The sequence below is a fragment of the Agelaius phoeniceus genome, chromosome 5, assembly GCF_051311805.1.
Source record: "Agelaius phoeniceus isolate bAgePho1 chromosome 5, bAgePho1.hap1, whole genome shotgun sequence".
Taxonomy (NCBI): domain Eukaryota; kingdom Metazoa; phylum Chordata; class Aves; order Passeriformes; family Icteridae; genus Agelaius; species Agelaius phoeniceus.
In genome coordinates, this window is record NC_135269.1 from 23,312,049 (window position 1) to 23,332,345 (window position 20,297).

Genomic DNA, 20,297 nt, shown 5'->3' on the forward strand with positions numbered 1-20,297 from the left:
AGCAAAACCTACTGTTCTATTTTTTTAAGCCTGGACAGCTCCAAGAGGATCCTCATATTGCAGCTGGTCCAAAGCCTCTCCACTCTGGTTGCAACTGCTGTGGGGTAATCAGCCACTCATACCACCCACATGCTGCAGGGACAGCTCATTCAACTCTTCAGCCCATACAAAGGGTATAAACCCTGTGTCTCAAGAGCCCTTTATCTGATTTTCTACCTGTAAGAAATTCAGAGTCTGCAGGCCTAGAACCCCTCTGAGAATTTCTAGGATGGAGAGAAAGACAAGACCACCATGGACAGCATGACATTGGAACCAAATGCAAATCTCTATTTTAGGACATGTTAGTGTCTCACAGAAACAGGCAGCAGCAGTCCATTCACTCAAAAGAAAACCATTAAAAATTCAGTTTTTCAGGTTACTCCTCAAAACACCTCCAAACAGATACATAAATTATTTATAAATATGCAAAAATTACTGCAGGAACAACGACTGGTGTAGCAATCACAGTAGAATTTCCAGTCGTAATAAAACAGTAAATGCAAATTGTCCCAGGGTTGGCTTCTTTGGTGGGAACTGATCTCAGAGCATTTCAGTTTCATGTTAAGAATAAGCAGAAATGATCTTTCTACAAAGCCAAGGCTCTTGTCCCTTCCTCTGAGCTTGCTGTAAAGACAGGCTTTCACATCTCAGCCCCTGAGAAAAGTGTTAACACAGCAAATCAGTGGCACAATAAAGTCCTGGGTGGGGGAGGCTGCTCCCTCTCCAGGCAGTGTTGCCAGCCCATCTCAGAAGGAACAGGAGAAGCTGTTGCAGAAGACAACTGTCTCAGGAAAGACTTCTCCAAGGCTAGTTGCAACTTTCTGCATTATATCCACTGCAAAAAGTTGCAGCATTTCTGCTCCCCTTCAAACTGGGTGTGTTGAGAGAAAACAATCCCTTTTCCCCAAACTATACACTCCGAAATACCTTGGGCCCGGTGGGCCAAGCAATCCCTGAAACTTTATCAGGCCTAGGCCCGTTCTGTGACGTAGGAAGGTGCACGGTGCTTTGTCAGTGGAGGTACTGCACAGACAGGAGACATTCCAGCTGCTACAGCTCAAGACAAGTAGGTGAGGGCTCTGGATTCTGGGTCAGAGAGCAGGGCAGCAGAACCAAGCACAGCAGCAGAGATGGGGTTACAGCACAAAGATAACTGTCAGCATTTCACAGCTATCATACATTCTGTGTCTGGGAATACATGTGTATGTGCACTGGTGTCTATTCCATATTAATTCCTCTCAATTATCACAAGTCTGTCCATCACCTCAACACCTTGGCTCAAGGGCAAATCTGAACGATGTCAGTGTCTCCTTGCTGCTCCTTGCCATCAGAATGCAGAGTGGGAGCCCCAGGTCAGTCATAGGCAGAGATGCTGCACCAGCTGCTCGAACTGCTCCCGCTGCTGGTAGATGTAGAGCTGGGTGTCCCACAGAGCGTTCACCAGCACGGTGTCGTTCACCTCGTCCAGCATCACCTCCGTGTGCAGCTGAGGGCTGAGCCTGCGGGCAGGAGACAGCATCAGCAGCTGGGCACAGACACAGAGGTGACCAGGCACCAGCCTGCCAAGCAGGACACTCCCACCAGGCAGCTCCCACTGCCAGACCCTTGGTCTGTCAGGCTTGCAGAGCAGAGACCTTCCCCCTCCTTCAAGGCCAGCCACACTCAAGGCTGAGCCACAGTGAAGCAGCTGCAGCACACCAGGGACAAGTCTAAAACAGGCTGTGCAGGGTGGAAGGGGGCAGGATGCACATCCCAAAGGGCCGTGCAAGACAACACCTCCCAAAGCTCCCTCAACCAGGCCAGATCAGGCGTGCTGGGTGCCTGAGCTCCTGTGGAGGGCCAGGCAGGCTCCATCCTGTCACTGAGGCGTGTGCAGGGGCAGGTCTGGGCAGGCGTGCCTCTGGAGGGGATGCCATTTGGGATGACGCACGGCACAGCCAGGTCTGAAGTGAGAGGATAAAAATAGGGCTGTGCAAGAGAGAGGAAAGGAAGCTCCTACCGGAAATAGGGGACATCCGTCATCTCACACCAGGCCCTGGCACGATCCACAGCTGGGCCGTCTGCGTCAGTGCACTGCAGGAGAAACAGGCACTCACTTACAGTCTGCCTGCTCTTCCCCTGCCCACCACAGGCTTCCCTGGCACCAAGCCCCAGAGGGAAAATAAAAACCAAGAGCAAGGGCATCCTGGATAGCACTGCTCTTCTTTTTCTTTACTTTTATCATAAGGGCAGCGCTCCTGATCCTTGGGACACAAGAATTGCACCCTACAGACCCTTCATACATCACAGCACAGAGGGGAGTGCCTCATGGAAACTCCCAGGATGATCAGAATGACAGCCTCTTTGGGATTTCATCTGTATCCATTCTGTCCAAGCCCTGTACAGCAGAGCCTGTGATTACTTCAGGCCTACTGGGCTATCCTGGGACAGCTTCCCTGGGTGCCCTGAGATAAAGACAGGAGAAGCAAAAGGACTCGGGGTATTTTCTCACTTCAGGAAGCTAAAAAGGAGATAAAGCAACAACATTAAAATCACAGTCAGAACTTCAGTTCTGATCTTTCTGGCTTTCATCCATTTAGAGTGTTTTCATGAACAACATGTAATGATCATCTTCCTGAAGCATACAAGTGCATATGCCAACTACACACTCCTAAAAACAACTCTCAACTATTGTTTTTAATTAATGACTCTCTCACTTCTCTACTATTTACTAATTTCCTCAGAAGGAAAAACAAAGCTTTTCTAAAGAAAAATGAACTGCTGTTTTCTGAGGGATGATTAATTTTTTCCCCCTACGTTGCTCAGATGATAAACAATTCTTCCTGGAAAGATACCGAGTTTCACAAACTCACACCTGCAAATGTTCCTAAGAGTCACTGACCACCATCCTGTCCTTAGCTCCTTTCAGCTGCAAGAATATTCCTTGGGGATGAGTGTCCCTTTGGGGCACTCAGAACCTCAAAGAATCAGACAGGTCTTCAGGCCTGCAGTGCTCCTGCAATTTTGAAGTTACCCACTACATCCACAGTCAGAGCAGAATTTACAAAAGGGGGAAGCTGCAAACTGGAAACCTTTTCTCCCTCCCTGCAAGCAGTCCCAGGGGTCTGTTGCCATCCCCTCCTCCCAGTACTCACACAATCCACCACCATCTTGCCAAGCTCCCTGGCCCCAAAGACGGTCTTCGCCAATTCCCAAGGGTTTGAGGGGCGGAAAACATCCACAGAGCTCACTGCAACCTGCGGAGGCTTCCCTGTTCCCAGGGACACCACCAACCCCAATTTCCTCACTTCCTGCTTCCGACCCTGAGGACAAACAAAAGAGCTCTTTGCAATGACCAACAATGAAAGTGAAGCATCTCTTTCACAGCAGCTTCCCGGGGAAGCTCTGAAAGCCAAGGCAAAAGGCTCAGCTGCCTTTTCTTCCCCCATCCTCCCCCAAAGTATGGCCTGGTGAGACAGCTGTAACCCACAGGACTTCAGCAGTTGCACTGCTCTGTCCCTTCTCCCCTGACCACACCCAAACCCACGGAACCACCCTGGAGATGAGTCCTAGGACCAGATGACCATGAAGCAGTCCAACTCTTCAGTCACTTTGGGAATACATTTCCCCTTTCAGCTATAGGGAGCAATAGCTGCCACGGGTTATTCAACTTTTTGAAGAACTTGCCACACCACACAAGGCATTCACTCTTCAGCCTTGCAGAGTACCATACCCTTGTCTTCTCCATTTATTTTTGGGCAGAAAAAGGCCCTGCAGAGCCATGTCAAGGGCCACATACAACCATCAGTTCAATCATTCTGGTTCAAAGAAGCAAGGAGAGGCTGATGACACTGTCTCCCCATCTCACACCCTTTTTGGGAGAGGTATCTCACCTCCCAGACACTATTCCCAGCACATATCCCCCTCCATACACTCCCTTTTAGGGTGCTGCACTGCTAACTTATTTCTCCACTAAGATGCATCCACTCTCACACCCGCTTCTTCTTCAAGAGAGGCTCAGTGGGGCCTAAACCCTCCAGTTACCAGTCAAGGCTAGGATTTCCCTCACCTTTTTGGTCAGTGTCTTGTTGTACTCGTGGATCTCTGCCATGGCATCAAGGGTGGGGTTGTTGGCCAGCAGCCCTCCATCCAGGAAACGGCCAATGGGCCGGAAATAAGTGGGAGCTGCACCGCTGCAGCGGGCAGCGCGCCACACGAGCTGCTCTGTGAGGGACAGAGAGCAAAAGACCTCCTGCAGCAACTCTGCTGTGCACAAAAAGCTCCTCAGCTTCATCAACACAAATCAGGATGGCTTGCAATCCCAGGAAACCCTGCCCAACATGGTTGTGCCTCTTTCTACCAACAGCAGGGTGCTTGGATGCATAGGATGACTCCGAGGGACTTTAAAAGATGTTCTCACCACTTCCTACATATCCTGGGTAAAATTCACTCTATCCATTTTCTTGCTGCTATTCTGATAGTGAACCAGGTATGTCTGCTAGACCAGGCAGCAAGCTGGAGGGGGCTGCATGCTTCAGTTACATGGCTTTTCCATGTTTTTCTGTAGGAGCACAGGGAAAGATGCTGATTGTATGCAGGACTCCTCTAGCAGACCCCTTCCCTCATGTACTGGGAACAGGGCCTGGCTAGTGAGGTTCAGGAGAAGCCAAGGGAGGAGGAGAGAGAAAAAATGGGAACCATCACTAGGACCTAGTTACAAGCCAAGACCACGGATGAGACATTGCTGATTTTCAGGGAGGAAGAGCATGAAATCTGAGGGATGAAACCTCCCCAACTAACCAGTTGGACTTGTGTGTACCATCATTTACCTTCTGGCTGAGTGAGTGGCTGGAAAGATGCACTTGTCTTGTATTCAGTGGAGCGTTTTGTCTCTGGTACAGGGTAATTCCGGAAAAGGTGGAGCTCAGCTGGCTGTCGGTCACACAATGTCCCTGTCACCATAACCCTGGAGAAGCAGAAATGAGAGAATGAGAGTAAAATGGAAAAAAAAATACTTACGGTTTCAATAGTCTGCACGTCACACCCCTCCAGATGTGCTCTAAGGCTGAGCATCTCTGCTGACACAGGTCTACAGCACGTGTGAGACAGCATCAACCAGCACAGCCCGAGGCAGGACTTACTTGGGTTTTCGGACATCTGTCATTTTGGTGTTCTCCCCAAATTCCTTCTTCAAGAACTCATCCAGGGGCTCGGACTCGTAGGGCCGAGAGCCCCGGAACACCATGTCCTTCATGCGGAAGTACAGGCAGCGCATGTACTCCATGGACTTCCCTGAGATGGGCAACAGTGTTGGCAGGAGCAGGCAGTGGGAGGAAAGGCAGGCAGAACAAACAGCACATCAGAGCAAGGCTTTCCCAGGACAAGTGGGAGTTGGGAGGCATCACTCCCAATCCAATTCCCTTCCCAAGCTGCCTGTCATCTCCTTGGTTCTTAGCAGCATGACTGGGGAGGATTAGAGAGGAAGAGCAAGCTCGGAGCAGCTTCCCGTTACCAGAATGTATCAAACACCTTGCCCTAAGGCCTCTGTGAAGAGCACAGGAAATACAGAACATTGAACTCTGCCACCATGCACTCCCCAAAATCCAGAAAGTTGCTCAAAGCCAGCTGACATGAGAAGCAAGCGCAAAGCCAGGTCGAGGCTTTCCTTCATTAAGGAACATCCCTTTCCTCCTTTGGCAGGACTCAGAGAGGCAGCTCCCACCACACATCTGCTCCCCCAGGAGGAACACTCAGACCAGAGTGAGAAGGGATCCATTATGTCCTCACCATGTACAATAGCCAAGGCCAAGATCCCTCCAGTGCTGGTCCCCGCAATCCAGTCAAAGATCTCACGAATGGGACGGCCTGCAGCCTTTTCAATAGCCAGGAGAAGCTGGATGAGCACAAGGCCACGGATGCCCCCTCCATCCAAGCACAGGAGCCGGTCCTGACTGCAGAGAGACAGACACAGATGACTGGGAGCTGTGGGATAGATTATGAATCACAGAACACTCTGTGGGAACATGGCCCTGGGGACAGGAAGCTATGCCAGCAATTAGATTGCTGCAGACAGTGTAACTGGTGAATAAATAAATCCAACAGTGCCTTCTCAGGTGCAAATAAGACACATCCAATAAGCCTTGTCAGAGCTGGTGCAACATCCTTTGCTCTTGCATAGCCACCTTGAACCTTTACACCAGAAAGAGTGACCAGCCAAAACCACACCCAAGTCCTTTACTACACAGTAATGGGTATTGGGTCATGAATAAAAAAAGCAGACAGACCGAAATCCTGCCAGCAGCACTTCAGTGCCAACTCCTTCTCCGCTCCGCACAAGGTGAGGCGCAGGCACTGCTGAGACAGTGCAGAGGAGCTGAGTGAACATCAGGGCAGTGTGCAGAGATGGGCAAAACACAAAGCCAAAACAGTGTTGGGTGCCCAGTAGCACAGGGAAGGGACAAAGCAGGGTTTCACTTCCTGAGCTCAGGCTCCACTGCAGCTCCAGGCAGGACAGGCAGGGGTTATTTATGGAAACAAGAGATTTCTCAAAAGATGCTGGAAAAACTGCAATGTTGATGGACATGAAATAATGTCAGCTCTGAGGATGCCATCCCCATAAGGTGTGGGAGGGGAGAATTCACACACAGATTTCACCTTCAAGTTGCACAGGAGCCTGGACAGAAGCTGCTCCTCACTTACTTTCTTCTAGCCTCACTGGGCATGTCCACAACATCTGGTGCCTTCAACAACTGTCCAAGCGTTGTGGAAATATACAGAAGGTCCTTGTACCCTAGAGGGCCATGAACATGCAAACGGGAAAAAATAAATTAGAGATCACCAATGTGGTAACTGATTTCCACCATAAACAAAAAGAGAATATCCAACTCCCTTCCCCATCGAATAAAGGTCCCTGCAGGAGACACAAGCCATCTTACCCACAGCCAACAGGTACCCCCCAAATTTAACTCCACACCAAAGGACAGCAACACCACCCTTTGGAGCAGGCAGCTGTAGATGCACTGGAAAAGACAGGATTTGGAGAAGCAGATGATGTGCACAGTGGATGAGAGAAGGCAGAGCCCAGCAGCGTGCCCACTACGCAGTTTACTGCAAGCTGTTAGGATAAAACCTAAATCTACTCCTCAAAGTAACCTAGGCAGGAGAGCTGTGGGGACAGGGTGACTTGTCATTACCCCTCAGCTGACGTTCACCCAGGCCACCCTGGGTGTGGGGCACCAATCCAAGCTAGGTGAGAAGCCAGCCTGTGAAACCAGAAGAAGAAAGAAGGGGGAAGAGAAGTTACAAACTCCTGCCAGCACCCATGCCAGAAGGAGGCTGTGGACGACAATGAATTGTGGTGAGGAGGTTCTTCAAGGGCAGAGTCCACAATAAAAAAGGGTTTTGCTCTGTCACTGCATCAGAGCTGGAACTGGGTATGGGTTGCTTTCACTGGGCTGTGGTGAGAAGAAAGTCCTGGTGTCAACAGCCACTGAGATTTGTAGTGACACAGACACATTCCAGGCTTGTTCTCTGCCCCCATAGGAGAGCCTTTGCAAAGAAAACCTCCAACCTGAGATGGGAAGTGGTCCACAAGCAGATGTTAGTCACTTTCATGCTCTTCTCATGACCCTCCAAGTCAACTCCCCTGATGCCTAGTCCACAACCCCTCTTGTTGCCTCCTCCTGAGCTCTGGAGCTCCCTGAAGGCAGAAAGCCCACCACTTAGAATAGACCTAATGTGCTTATTCTCGGCAGCATAGACCACAAGGTTCAATACAACCAAATGTCCCACACTAGGCTTTTCCTATGCATAACAAACCCCATGATCAAGGTTGCTTATCCTCAGGCTTCACCCTTTCCCTCTCCCAGGTGCTGGTCTCCAGGATCTGAATAAGTGACACTTCTAAATCTCCTTGTGCCCAACACAACACTTGGAGGTCCTCAAGGCAGACCAGCACCTTCTCTTCTACACATGACCCAGTCGACAAAGTACCTGCAGGCCAAGTGCCCCCTCTTCCAGACATGTGAGGGAATCAGTCTTTCTTTTTACAGAGCTACATTGTGTCAGGTCTATAAAACAAATGTTTTGAGTACAAGAGTTCAGAATACACAGAGAGGAAAGGCAGAGAAAAGAGATGGGATCCTGGAACAGGTGGATGAGGACAGTCACCACAGAGTCAGCAGGCAGTGAGAGATTTGACAGTTCCCAGAGCACGGCCCATCTGAAGAAGAGGTCTGAGACAGCACTGTGAAGCAAGAAGGGGGAAGAGCGAGAGAGGGCCAGGGAAGGCTTTACCTAAGCTGTTGAGGTTGCTCCGCGGGGAAGGTTGGCCTTCCAGGAAGGAGGCAGCAGATGGTGCCAGGCCTGGGGAGTCAGGGTTGGGTGGTGGGTGGCAGCGTTCGGTCCCTACAGTTTGCAGCAGGTCTAAGAGCACTTTCCGGTTCGCACCTTCGGTGACCAAGGGGGAGTTACAGATCAGAGACAGAATCACTGCATGTGCACACCAGGGGGGAACGTGCTCTGCCGAATTCACAGCAGGCCTGACCCTCACAAAGCCTCTGGGATGACCTGGGGAAGGGCAAAACACATTCCAGGTATCTCTCCCTAAAGGCCAGGCAGCAGGACTTGTGCACAGCAGGAGTGTCCACTGCTGTGCAGCTTCAAGGGTGTGTGCCACACACTTCTTTAGCCCTGAAGACCTGCCCGTGTCTGCCTGTCCCTGGGCAGTTCAGCAGTGCTACGTCATCCCATTGTGAGCCTGCAGTGCCTGACATGGTGGCCCGAAACGGGGGAGTGCATGCCAGCTTTTCTTCTTGCATCTCTGTGCCACAGAAGAGAAATTCATCAAGGGCTATTAATACAAAGCCTGTACTGCTAGCAAAGTAGGTACCTACTATGTGAGCAACTAGAAGCTGGGAAAGCATGTTGGAGAAGCATCACCCATGCATGGCACGTTTTCAGTTCTCCCCAAGACACTGTTTTGGCCACCAAGGGGAGAGAGGAAGCTGGGCTCACCCTGTAAGGCTGCTGACGTGCTCCCTCACCTTTGCTGCTCCTGGCTGCCAACAGTCCTGGTGTCTCTCCAAAATCATTGGGAATCTCAACATCTCCTCCAAAGACAATGATCGCTTTGATCATATCCAGGTGGTCATGCTAGGGGACAAGGGAAAGCTCAGAGCCGCTAGATGATTTCTCATTCCTTCCCTCCCCTTTTCATTAGCCAAAGCACCCACAAGGGAACACCACACAAACAGCCAGAATTTCAAAGGACTCTGTCGCTGTCTCAACCCTTCCAGAGAACCGTCTCTCCTCCCCAGCAGCCCCTGCAGGAGCTCACCTTCATGGCCAGGTGCAGCGGCGTGTTGCCGTCGCGGCCGCGGGCGTTGGTGTGGGCGCCGTGGGTCAGGAGCACCATGGCGCAGTCCAGGCGGCCCCTCTGCACGGCGATGTGCAGCGCCATGTCGGCCGTGCCGCTGCCGGCGTTCACCTCCGCGCCGTACTCCAGCAGCAGCCGCGTCAGCTGCCCCCGCGCGCACGGACCGCGGCAGGAACAGATAAAGCAGCCGTGAGCACAACCGGCTGGGCACTCCAACCATCCAGGCCTCATGGCAAACAAAGCAGGGGAACAGGAGGGAGCCTTAGCCTGGATACAGGTGGCTGGCAGATGCCAGCTGAATTGTTCCAAGCACTGGGGTTTCTCTGTCTTCTACCACAGAACTAGATGGTGGCTGCACAATCTGGCTGCAGCTTCTGGATCCTTTGGGACTGATACACAACCATAATGAATGGCTGAGATCAATGGAAAAAAAAAAAGTTCCTACTCAGGCCAGGATCCTTGCAGACTGAAATAAAAATTCTGCCTTCTGAGCTTCTCTTTATAAGCCAAGCAAATTCAAGTCTGCTCTGAAACTCCACGGGACATTTCTGAGAGGAATGGGTTATTGCAGGAGGGAAAAGAGCCCTCCTATAGCAATGCCCTCTGCCAGCAACAAGCATCATTCAGGTGCTCCAGCATGGCATATCACCATCCTGCCCAGCTCTGGCAGGAGATGGTCTTTCCTCCACTCACCACCACTCTGTGCCTACCTCACACTTCCCCTGTAGTTTCTGAAGCAGCAATCTGTTTGCTCCCAGGAAACCGGCAGGTAATGAGAAGAGAGCTCCCTCCAGGGGCAACTATGCTTTAGGGACAGTGCTGCAATTTCTTCAACAAAAGGGAAAAGGGACAAGCTGGCAGCTTCACAGCCATGGATGAAATACTAGGAATGAGCCCACCAATTTATTTCACTGCAAGGCTCCACTGCTCTGTTCCCTGTGGCAAACAGCACCAACTGGCACAGTGCGAAGAGAATCAAACACTGGGCTGCTGGCTGGGCTCTGACACTCCCAGGACTCTGCACATGCACTCAGACAAGTTAGCCACAGAAGGAATTAACTGGGTGCTGGGTAGCAGCACAGGCCCTCTCCATGGATTGGCTCTACTTACCTCTGCCTTCTTTGCCCAGTGCAGTGGAGTGGCATCATAGCGCGGGTCCTTGGAGCAAACCTGGCTGGCATCTGCCTCGAGAATGGCCTGGGCACACCTGGGAAACACAGTGAGATGACAGGATGGGTGGCTGCTGTCTTGACTCAAGACCTCCACTCACATCACCGCCTGCCTTCTGCCCAGAGGAAAACCAGGAAACCCTGCAGCAGCAGCAGCATCTCTGCAACACCTGCGAGTTCCTCAGCTGCACTTTTGTTTTGCTCTTCACAGAAAGTGTGGGCACAACAGGAAGCATACAAGCCAAGCGGTGTTGGGAGCAGGAGAATCTCTCCAATTACAAATTGTGGAGCAACATCTGGGTGCTTCTCTAATTCAGGAATATGTAATTTCTGGAAACTCTCCAAACCTGAGAAGCAAAATTCTTCTCCTCTCTTTCCATGGAAACATGGGGATAAAACTATAATAGTTAAATACTTGCTGAAATTAAGATTCTGTGTACTTCCCTATGAGTGAAAAATCACACCTGTTGTGAAGAGACCAATATCTGGTGCCTAGAAAACAGGGTAGGTGTGCTAATGAAATTTGGTTATCTTCTCCACTACCACCAAAAAACCCTGTACAAGAGATAGAGCCCCAGTGCAACCTCAGTGACCTATCCCTATTCTGGGCTTCTGAATGTGGGTCTAATGTTGGGAAGTACTTTTCAAAATGCTTAAAAATCAGCTGTCAGCAGGTAGTGTTGTCTTGAAAGCCCTGTTTGTAGAGCCTGGACACTCTTTGAACATTAAGTGTTATAAAGCATATACAAATGGAATTGAATTTCTCTGAAGAAAACAGGGAGTAAATATTGTGCTTCATTGGATTCCCTTCCAGAGTGTGTTATTAAGAGTCAAGAGTACCTCTGGTCTACAGGAGATAGGAAAAGCTAAGGTTTGAAATGAAAGCTTATTAGGATCAGAGCACTCAAAGACAGAGGTACAGCAATTAATACTATCTAAGCATCAGCCAATCATCTTCCTACAGCTCATTCTGAAAAAAAGCATTTCACAAACAGATCTTTTTAAATCTGTCTTTCTCCTGATGTCTGATACTGAACAAGGTACTAATTCCAGGACAAAAAGGTTTTATTCTGAAAGCCTTTCTTTCCCACACCAGCACTTCCCTTTTTTTTTGCCAGTGATTACACACGAGACTTGTCCTACTGAGCACAGCTCTGGCCAGTGCTGAGCAAGCGCACAAGTCCCCAGGCTGGAGGGGACCCTACATACCCCTTGTGGGAGAACTTCAGAGCTGTGTGGATGGGGTAGCCCAACGTGCCCACGACGCTGCAGCTGGCATGGCACTTCAGCAGGGACCGAACCATGTCCTCCTTGCCCAGCTGGCACGCAAGGTGCAGAGCTGTCAGCCCTTCGTGGTTCAGGTGGTCCAAGCCAGTAGTTAGGGGTCTGCCCAGGAGCTGGAAGGAGGAGACAGTAAATAAATAAGTAGACAGACATCATGGAAGAGCACTGTCTCTTCTTGCGCTCTGAGGACAGACTCTGGAGCACGGGACCCCTCACAATGCTCCAGCCTGTCCTCTCCATCCCTGCTCCCTGTAAATTGCAGATCTGTTACGTGCTGACTGCTTTGTTGCAGAAAAGTACCTCATTGCCACACTGGGGAAACCCTGCAAGCCTGGTGCACACATGAGAAATGGGAATTCAGTTTCTTTGATTTAGCAAGGAATCAATACAGAAAACAAGCAAACATGAGACAGATCAGACAACAAGCCAAGTTGATGCCACCAGAGAACTAAAGAAGATGATATCTTTTTAATACAAGGTTCCTAACTGCCCACTCCACAGCATGGCAAGCCCTGATCCTCATCCTACCTCATTGTGCATTAGGAAACTCCAACACAGATGGGTGGGCAGACAGAGAGCTGTCACAACAGGTATTGGGCAAATGTGAACGTTGCAGCCGTGGGGAAGAGTCAGTCTCAGGCTCACACCAAGTCTTGGGGAGCTGACAGACTTCAGGAACCATGTTCAAGGCCACCCACGCCTTACAAACCCCGTCACTCTGCCCAGCATTTCTCAGCAATCAAGAACACCTACAACTTCAGACTGTCTCTGCCTCGAGGCTCTGATCACTGTCCCCCATGCAAGGCCACTCAGTTCAAACAGCAGGTCCTGCAGCTCAGGACAGCCCAGGGTAGCTCCAAACTGTCCTTCACTCTGTGGGCAGCACACAATCCCCCATGGCAGCCTCAGCACACACTTCCCTACAGGAGCACTCTGCCCAAAACCAAACACCCTGCTCACAGGAGAGAGGGAACAGACAGCCACAGGCCTGAGGGAAAGCAGGATGAAGGCCTGATGCAAATAGCAGCGAAGGATTACTTTCTGAGGAAACTTGCTTAACGTCCTTGTTTGAGTGCTGGGTGGAATCTGCACTCTGAATATGGGAAACAGCACCAGTAACGAGGGGATGTAAGAGGCTGAAATCAGGCTCAAGCAATAACTCAACAGAGGGAGCTGACTTTCTCCTCCCCTGTGTGTAGCTGTTTTCCCATCTCTAGCACAGCACAGAGAAGACGCGTTCTAGTCCCACTTTCTCCCAGACTGGAAGTCGCTCCCACCTCAATGATCTGGGGGTTGTTTCCTCGCACAGCGTAGTGGAAAACAGTCTCCCCGTTCTTGTCGGTGATGTCCACCCGTGCGTGGCATTCCAGCAGCTCCAGCAGGCACTCCACGTCCCCCTTGCGGCACGCCAGGTGCAGCGGGGTGCAGCCGTCCTCGCTGTCAGTGCTGTTCACGCAGCTGCAAGAGAGGGCTCAGCGTCAGGCCCGGGAACGGCCACGGGGAAGAGGAGGGCAGGCAGCTGCTCCAGGAGCTGACACAGAGGTGCCCTCCATCTGTCCCATCTGGTGTGACCATGAGGTTCAGGAAAGCCCAGCCTCTTGCCAGGGAAGAAGCACAGGGAAGGGACATCAAGCAGCCCTGCCCTGGACTCTCTCCTTGATATGCTGCTTCTTGTCCTGCCCTCCATATGGGATCAGCACCCTCTGCCCAAAGGAAGGCAGGAGACAGGTTACACTCAGCAACCTGGTGATGGTGCTGCTATTTGCCCTCCAGTCCCCTAACTCCTCACCAGTCTGCCCTATCCTCGCTATACCTGTGCTGGTTTTGGCTCGGGTAGAGTTAACTTTCTTCACAGAGGCTGGTGTGGAACTTTGTTTTGGATTTGTGCTGAACACAAAGTTGACAATACAGAGATGTTTTTGTTATGGCTAAGCAGGGTTTACACAGAGCTAAGGCCTCTTCTGCTTTTCATACTGATCCACTGGTAAGGAAACTGGAGGTTTCCAGAGGAGGCTGGAGGAAACACAGCTGAGACAGGTGACCAAAGGGATTTTCCAGCCCATATGACACCATGTTTATTATATAAAGCGTGGGGAGAAGGAGGAAAGGGGGGGGACATTTTGAGTGACAGTGTTTGTCTTCCCAAGTCACCACAATATGTGATGGAGCCCTGGAGGTGGCTGAACACCTGCTTGCCCATGGGAAGCAGTGATTCAATTCCTTGTTTTATTTTGCTTGTGTACATGGCTTTTGCTTTCCCTTTCTTTATCTCAACCCAGGTTTTCTACTTTTTGCCCTTTAAATTCTCTCCCCACTTCCTCTTGTGGAAGAATGAGGAGTGGCTGCGTGGGGCTCGCCTGCTGGTTGGGGTTAAATCACAGCAGAACTTCCCCATGAAAAAACAAGTCCTTGTGTCCAAAATCTCTTTCCAGACAGTCCTACCATACCTCCACTCTCAGTGCTTACAAAGTGAGCAAAACCTCCTCCAAAAACCTACTCCACAAGGGTTGCAATAACTTAACCCATGTCTCTAGCAGGACACCTCAATCCTTTACTTCAAACACCAGCGCTGCAGGCCCTGCAGCAGCAGGCTGAAGCCCACCAGCCAGCTTCCACAGCAAAGAAGGGACACTCCAATACAGCCCAGCCTGCCCTCCCAAGCTCCTTCTGAGCAGGGACCCCCTGCAGACAACACGCTTCCTTGCCTCAGGATGTGGTTGTGCCGGAAGGTCTCCCGGCGGCCAAACTCCACAGCGATGTGTGCCGGGGACCAGCCGGGGTAGCTGCGGATGCAGTCGCTGAGCTGCTGCAGCTCCTCCAGGGACAAGGGCTGGCACGAGCTCTCGTAGAAAGGGCGCAGCTGCCGGGCATATTGCTCAAAGTACACCAGGGCGTCTGCTTCATTGTCCAGCTGGAAGAGCCTGGAGAAAAGGCAAGCATAGGGTTCATCCTGCTTAAAGGAATAACCCCAATCCCGTGTATCTGAGGGAAATGGCTCTTTTCCAAACGGCAGTGCTGGGAACTTTCCTCTACTTCTCCAACTAGTGTCATCCTTATTCCAAGGGAAGCAGGGAGACTACTTCACTGGAAGAGAGCATCCCTGTTCCTGAACAATGTTAGGTTTTGCTCAGAAGTATCCTGTGGTTGCTGAACACCAACAGGAACCAGCAGCAGAAATGCATATGGACACATGGATGCCCTGAACCATACCACGGCTGCCTGTAGTCGCGATGTTTGGACCTCGTCCTGATTCCACGAGCTGTTTTGCGGCAAATCCTCCGCCAGCACACGCACTGCCTTCCATCCCTCCCAGCCCACCTGCTGCTTCAACAAAACACCCCACGCCCACGGCCTCGAAGCAGCCCCAACATCAGCAGTTTGGGGTCTTTGTTTTCCCACGTCGGCAGGGACGGCTAAAGGTCTGTCACTCACCGGAACGCGACCTGCGGGCTCTGCGGATTCACCATCAAGCAGTCCCAGGAGCGAGAGAGGCTGTTCTTGTAGAGGGCCACCCTGCCCTCCTCCCGCAGGCAGGTGTGACCGGCGTACTCGGCGGCCGGCACCTCCCTCACGCGGTACGGGTTGGAGAAGATCTGCGAGACGCTGCTGAAGGTGTCCAGCAGCCGCCCAAAAAACTGCATCTTCCCGGAGCCTTAGGCGGCTTCTCCCGAGGGAAAGGCGGCCACTGGCTCCGCCGGCCCTGCCCTTGCACGCACGGCGTGGCCCGGAGCGCGGCCGGGTGACAGCGGGGCCGGGAACGGGATCGGGCTGGATCCGGGGATGGCGCCGGGCAAAGCACGACGGGCCCCCAGCGCCCCCCGCGCGCCGCCCCCCGCGCGCCGCCTGCCGCCCGCCAATCGACGGCACCGCCCCCCGGGACGGGCCAATCAGCGGCGTCGCTTCCGGGGCAGGGCCATAGGGGCGGGATTAAAGCCGCGCCCGCCGCCTGCCGGGGAGGAGGGCGGAAGGCGCCATCTTTGTGGGGGGCGGGGCGACAGGGGTGGGACCGCCCTTCTTAAAGCGGTAGCGGCCCATTTCTGTGGGGCGTTCTGCTCCCGGCACGGCCGGTCATCGGTCCTGCGCCACCGCTGAACTCAAGTTCAAGCCAGTGCTTTTGGAGCGCGGCCGTGTTGACAGCGCGGCGTGCGGTGCGTGCTGGCACCGCGCGGTGTACGCTGGCACGGCGGGGCGCTTTAAGGGTAGCGGCCGCCCCGCGCGGCAGCGGCGGGGAGGGGGCGTGGTGAGGGTGACGTCACCGCATGACTGTGTTTTTATGAATGAAAAGAATCCGCGGGTGAGTAATCGCGGAGAGCGAGGTTGGCGGCGCCGCCCGACGCCCCAGCCCGGCAGCGGCCCCGCGGGAGCAGCGCAGCCGCCAGGTGAGCGCCGGCCGGAGCGGCCCCTCCGCTCCCGCCTTGCCTTTTCCCCTCGAGGGGCGGCCGGGAGAAGGGGGCGGCGGGGTCCGGCACCGGCTGGAGGCCTCTCTGCCGCCGCCGAAGGCGGGGATCGGGACTGGGACTAGGGCTGGAGGGAACGGGACGGGGGGGCCGGCCGGTCCGCCGCGCTCGGGGCCGTCGGTTCTTCCTTTCCAATTCCCGGCCACCGCCCTGGAGGGATCCGCCGCCTCTCCTTCGACTCCGGCGGCGGATCCCCGGCCCGGATTGCATCAGCTTCCAGCCGGCCCGGCTCCACCTTTCCCGCCGCCCCCCTCCAGCCCCTCATTCCTCTCGGGGCGCTCTCGGCCCCGTCCCGGCCCCCCTCGTCCCTCCGAGGGCTCTCCTACCGAGACCGGGGTTCCCCGAGGCGGGGAGAGGCTGTTTGGCTGCGGTCCGGAATCCCGGACCCCTCCTCACTCTCCGAACCCGGGGCGGGGAGGGCCCGGCCATCGGCGAGGGGCAGGCACCGCTTCCGTGACTTTCACCCCTGGGCTGCTGAATCACGGGGCGGCCACTTCACCCGCCTGCGCTTCGTGACCGCGACCCTTCGGCCGCCCCCGGAGCTGGGGACACCCGACCCTCGCGCCGGGACCCGCGGGGCTCTCGCCGGGCAGTGGGGCGGCACCTCCCCGCGGGTCCCGGCTGGGTGACTTCGCCACGGTGTCACTCGGTGGGGCTGCTGCTTTTACTTTCCTTTCAGCCTCGGGCGGATCTCGCCCGTGTTCCCTCCCCGCGGGGAAGGCTTGGCTTCCCAGCAGGCGGCTGGGGCATTTTGGATCCCCTGGGCAGAGCAGCATCCCAACCCTCTCGCGATGGGATGAAGGAGGGTGGGAGGTCCATCCTTGCCCCATTATTATTATTATTGCTTGCAGTCATCATTGCTATAAATATTATTACAATGTACTTTTTAAAAGGAGTGGGGTGAGTCATGCGGCCCGGGGTGGGGGAGATGTGGGCAGCGGGCAGGGGACCAGCAGGGCCGGTGTCCTCTCTTCTGAGGTGAGGAACACGGGGCTGGCAGTAACCGGCTTTTCTCCTGGCTGCTCAGCAGGGCCGGAGTGAGGAAAGGATGGCTGCAGACGGGCTCTCCAGCAAGGCTTTGAAGGTGAGCACCAGTGGGAACAGGGGCATGGGAGTCAGGGGGCTGGTTTTGGGGGTCTCAGGCAACCCAACCACCCCTCTCTCCGGCAGGTGAAGCGGGAGCTGGGGGAGAACACTCCGCTGCTGTCGGATGAGGAGCTGATGGGGCTCTCAGTGCGGGAACTCAACCACCACCTGCGGGGCCTCTCCAAGGAGGAGGTGGCGAGGCTGAAGCAGCGTCGTCGGACGCTGAAGAACCGGGGTTATGCTGCCAGCTGCCGAGTGAAGCGCGTCTGCCAGAAGGAAGAGCTGCAGAAGCAGAAGATGGAGCTGGAGTGGGAGGTGGACAAGCTGGCCCGGGAGAACGCTGCCATGCGCCTGGAGCTTGACACCCTGCGTGGCAAGTACGAGGCCCTGCAGGGCTTTGCCCGCACTGTGGCCACTCACGGGCCTCCCGCCAAGGTGGCTACGGCCAGTGTCATCACCATTGTCAAGTCCAGCACCAACCAGGCCACCTACTCCTAGTGCTGGCCTCCATCCCCCGGCTGGACACAGTCCTCCCTGGGGTGCCTAACCCATGAATTGCCTCCCAGCCCTTCCCCAACCTGTGCCCAAAATCCTCTTTCTCCCATCCCTTGACCTCCAGCTCCCCCAGGTAGGGAGGGCTGCTGCTATGTGGGTGCTTGGATGGAGGACAGGACCTCACTGGTGGCCTCCATAGCCCCCTCCCCTCTTGGGTGTGCAGACAGGAGAGAGCGAACCCACACAGTGGGGAAGCATCCCACAGCTCCAAGCTGGTAGGAAAATGCCAGGTGCCTCATCTTTGTGAGGGCATGGGAGAGCTAAATGTCGGCCAGGCAGTCCCAGGAACATGTGCCAGAGAGGGAAAAGAGGAGAGAGAGGTCTTGCAGTGTAGGGGAAGAAGGCATGATGGAAGGCTATCGGCATTGGGCAGACAACCTGGGCCACAGCTGGAGCACCGGGGGAGGTGGCAGCATGTCTGAAATCTCTGGGGATGCAGATGGCAAGGGAAGGTTAGCAGGTCAGAGGAGGAGATAAAGTGGCTGTGTGTTAATGTCTGGTAAGGGTGAATGGAATGGGAAAGCACTGTGGCAGCTTGTGGTGCTGGAGGACCCCAGAGGTGATAGTGAGTGGGCAGGGGCGAGCTGGGAGATGTGAGTGGGTCAGCCCAGGCTGTTGTCCACAAAGGGGAGAAGCAGTAGTGCTGTTTTATCTTTCTCTATCATGCACATCCTTCACGCCTCTTCCTGCTGACGGGACACTCAGCCTGGCCGGGTGTCTGAAATATAGCAGCACTGGCAGGAAGGAAGCAGAGGCAGCTGGAGCAGAGATAAACACTGTTTTGCTCAGCACAGGCCAGCTTGTATGGCTCCACCAAACCCTCCCGGGTGCCCCACTGCCTACAAGGCCCATGGAAAGGTGCTCCCGGCCCTCAGAGTCAGATGTGGAGGCAGAGAGAGGGGTAGAGGTGCAGGAGGTGGGAAGTAGGGGCGGAGAGCATCCCTACTCCTTGGAGCTGCCTGGCGGGCAGGTAGGCTCCTCCCTTTGGTTTTCCTCCAGCTTGGACACCGGTGTGGGACAACTGGCTCTTAAGCAGGCTAAAAGGCTGGAGAAGAGCTGGGTTCTCTAAATGCAGGCAGCACAGGGGAGGGAGCAGGAGGCAGGTCCATCTCGGGATCTGCTGCCTACTGTAGATGATTCCCCCGCCCCTCCGTTCTGCCCCTGCCTGGGTATTGCCACGCCAGCCGCCCTCGGCTGCAGCCTCCGTTCTTCCCTGTAGAGAGGTGCCTGCCACTCCCGGATGGGGCACTGTGGTTGGCATCCCCCACCCCGACTCCTCTTGGGTTTATTTATTGCACGAACATAAGTTATTTTCACGTCCTCTTTGCCATTCCGCCTCTCGGCACAGCCAGGATGTTGGTACAGAGCCGTACTTTATATTTTATATATGCAAATCACATTTTATCTTATACTTATATAGAGAAAAAAAAAAAAACTTATTTATTTTCTGACTTACAGTATGTGTCTTACCCGACTCCTCTGTATTTTGTAGACTTTACAAATAAAGCAAGTTCTTTTTTTTTTTTTCCACAGTGGTAGTGTGTTTGGTCCTTCTTGAACTTGGGGCAGAGCTATGTCTGAGACTAGGTTTTCTGTTTCCCTCTGGCTTTGCTGCAGGACATGCTCAAGAATGTGCCCAAAAAAGATGGGATGGGGGATAGCTCATGGCTTTTTAGGACAAAACCAGATTTATAGTCTCTGAGAGAAAAGGGCTAAAAAAAGCATGCTTAATACACCCCCCAAAGCACTTGCTTTCAGGAGCTGTGCAGCTGTGCTGAATCAGTTTTTCCTGGGAAAGATAATGCTTTTTACTACAAAAATTCCCTCCAGGCTGTCCTTGGACCAGGTGCAGGAGAGGCAGGTGCAGGGCATCTGTACCCAAAAACTTCTGTTGAGTGACCTTATCACCTTACCTGTGAACAGTAAGGAAAAAAGCAGTGAGCTGCCCACAGATGGCAGAAGGGGAAGAAGCGTGGAAGGCACCTTATCAGGAGATGAAGCCAGACCTCCTCCCTGTGTGGAAAAGCCATCCTTCCTCAAAACTGAGCTGGAAGTGGTGAGCATGTTCCAAATTCCCAACTGGGCCAGGTCCCCAGCAGGCTGCAGCGCTCGGGATGGTGTGGGGGGTTTGACATTCCCATTCCCTCTACCACTGCAAATGGTCCAAGCCCCAAACACTGCTCATGGAAGAAAATCCCAAAGCCATTGTTTGCTGGGCCCCCCTCCCTCCCATCAATGCTTTATACTGAGCACCTAAGGAAGGATTCATCTCTACTCCAGGTTTTTGACTCATGGGTTTCACTCCTGCCTTGGGCCAGCAGTAGTGTCTTAGCCCAGGGTGCTGCAGCGATG

The 20,297-nt window shown here is 53.6% G+C and overlaps 2 protein-coding genes across 7 annotated transcripts; one reads left to right on the plus strand and one right to left on the minus strand.

Moving 5' to 3' along the window:
• Positions 1-306: 306 nt before the first annotated feature.
• Positions 307-15,670, minus strand: PLA2G6 (phospholipase A2 group VI). 3 transcript variants are annotated; one of them, XM_077178565.1, is made up of 16 exons: positions 15,280-15,670; positions 14,553-14,768; positions 13,125-13,305; positions 11,773-11,960; positions 10,505-10,601; positions 9,356-9,538; positions 9,063-9,171; positions 8,314-8,586; positions 6,718-6,808; positions 5,806-5,969; positions 5,160-5,310; positions 4,848-4,984; positions 4,088-4,242; positions 3,174-3,341; positions 2,039-2,112; positions 307-1,538 (listed from the first exon to the last, which is right to left on the minus strand). In XM_077178565.1, the coding sequence occupies exons 1-16, from the start codon at positions 15,486-15,488 to the stop codon at positions 1,397-1,399; spliced, it is 2,538 nt and encodes an 845-aa protein (XP_077034680.1). In that variant the 5' UTR covers positions 15,489-15,670; the 3' UTR covers positions 307-1,396. The 3 variants fall into 3 exon arrangements, with proteins under 3 accessions (XP_077034680.1, XP_054487550.2, XP_077034681.1); XM_054631575.2 differs by having other exon boundaries at positions 8,314-8,466; positions 15,280-15,669; XM_077178566.1 differs by lacking the exon at positions 8,314-8,586 and having other exon boundaries at positions 15,280-15,669.
• Positions 15,671-16,025: 355 nt separating this feature from the next.
• Positions 16,026-19,477, plus strand: MAFF (MAF bZIP transcription factor F). 4 transcript variants are annotated; one of them, XM_077178567.1, is made up of 3 exons: positions 16,026-16,236; positions 17,343-17,388; positions 17,475-19,477. In XM_077178567.1, the coding sequence occupies exons 1-3, from the start codon at positions 16,121-16,123 to the stop codon at positions 17,886-17,888; spliced, it is 576 nt and encodes a 191-aa protein (XP_077034682.1). In that variant the 5' UTR covers positions 16,026-16,120; the 3' UTR covers positions 17,889-19,477. The 4 variants fall into 4 exon arrangements, with proteins under 4 accessions (XP_077034682.1, XP_054487093.1, XP_054487094.1 ...); XM_054631118.2 differs by having other exon boundaries at positions 16,087-16,226; positions 17,335-17,388; XM_054631119.2 differs by having other exon boundaries at positions 16,088-16,226; positions 17,332-17,388.
• The last annotated feature ends 820 nt before the right edge of the window (positions 19,478-20,297 follow it).

Coding starts and splice junctions, on each gene's coding strand:
- MAFF (XM_077178567.1), top strand. CDS start 16,121: ATGAATGAAAAGAATCCGCGGGTGAGTAATCGCGGAGAGCGAGGTTGG. Junction 16,237..17,342: donor CAGCCGCCAGGTGAGCGCCG/GCCGGAGCGGCC, acceptor GCAGGGCCGGAG/TGAGGAAAGGATGGCTGCAG. Junction 17,389..17,474: donor TCTCCAGCAAGGCTTTGAAG/GTGAGCACCAGT, acceptor TCTCTCCGGCAG/GTGAAGCGGGAGCTGGGGGA.
- PLA2G6 (XM_077178565.1), bottom strand. CDS start 15,488: ATGCAGTTTTTTGGGCGGCTGCTGGACACCTTCAGCAGCGTCTCGCAG. Junction 2,113..3,173: donor GCAAGATGGTGGTGGATTGT/GTGAGTACTGGG, acceptor TTTCTCCTGCAG/TGCACTGACGCAGACGGCCC. Junction 1,539..2,038: donor ACGGATGTCCCCTATTTCCG/GTAGGAGCTTCC, acceptor TCCTGCCCGCAG/GCTCAGCCCTCAGCTGCACA.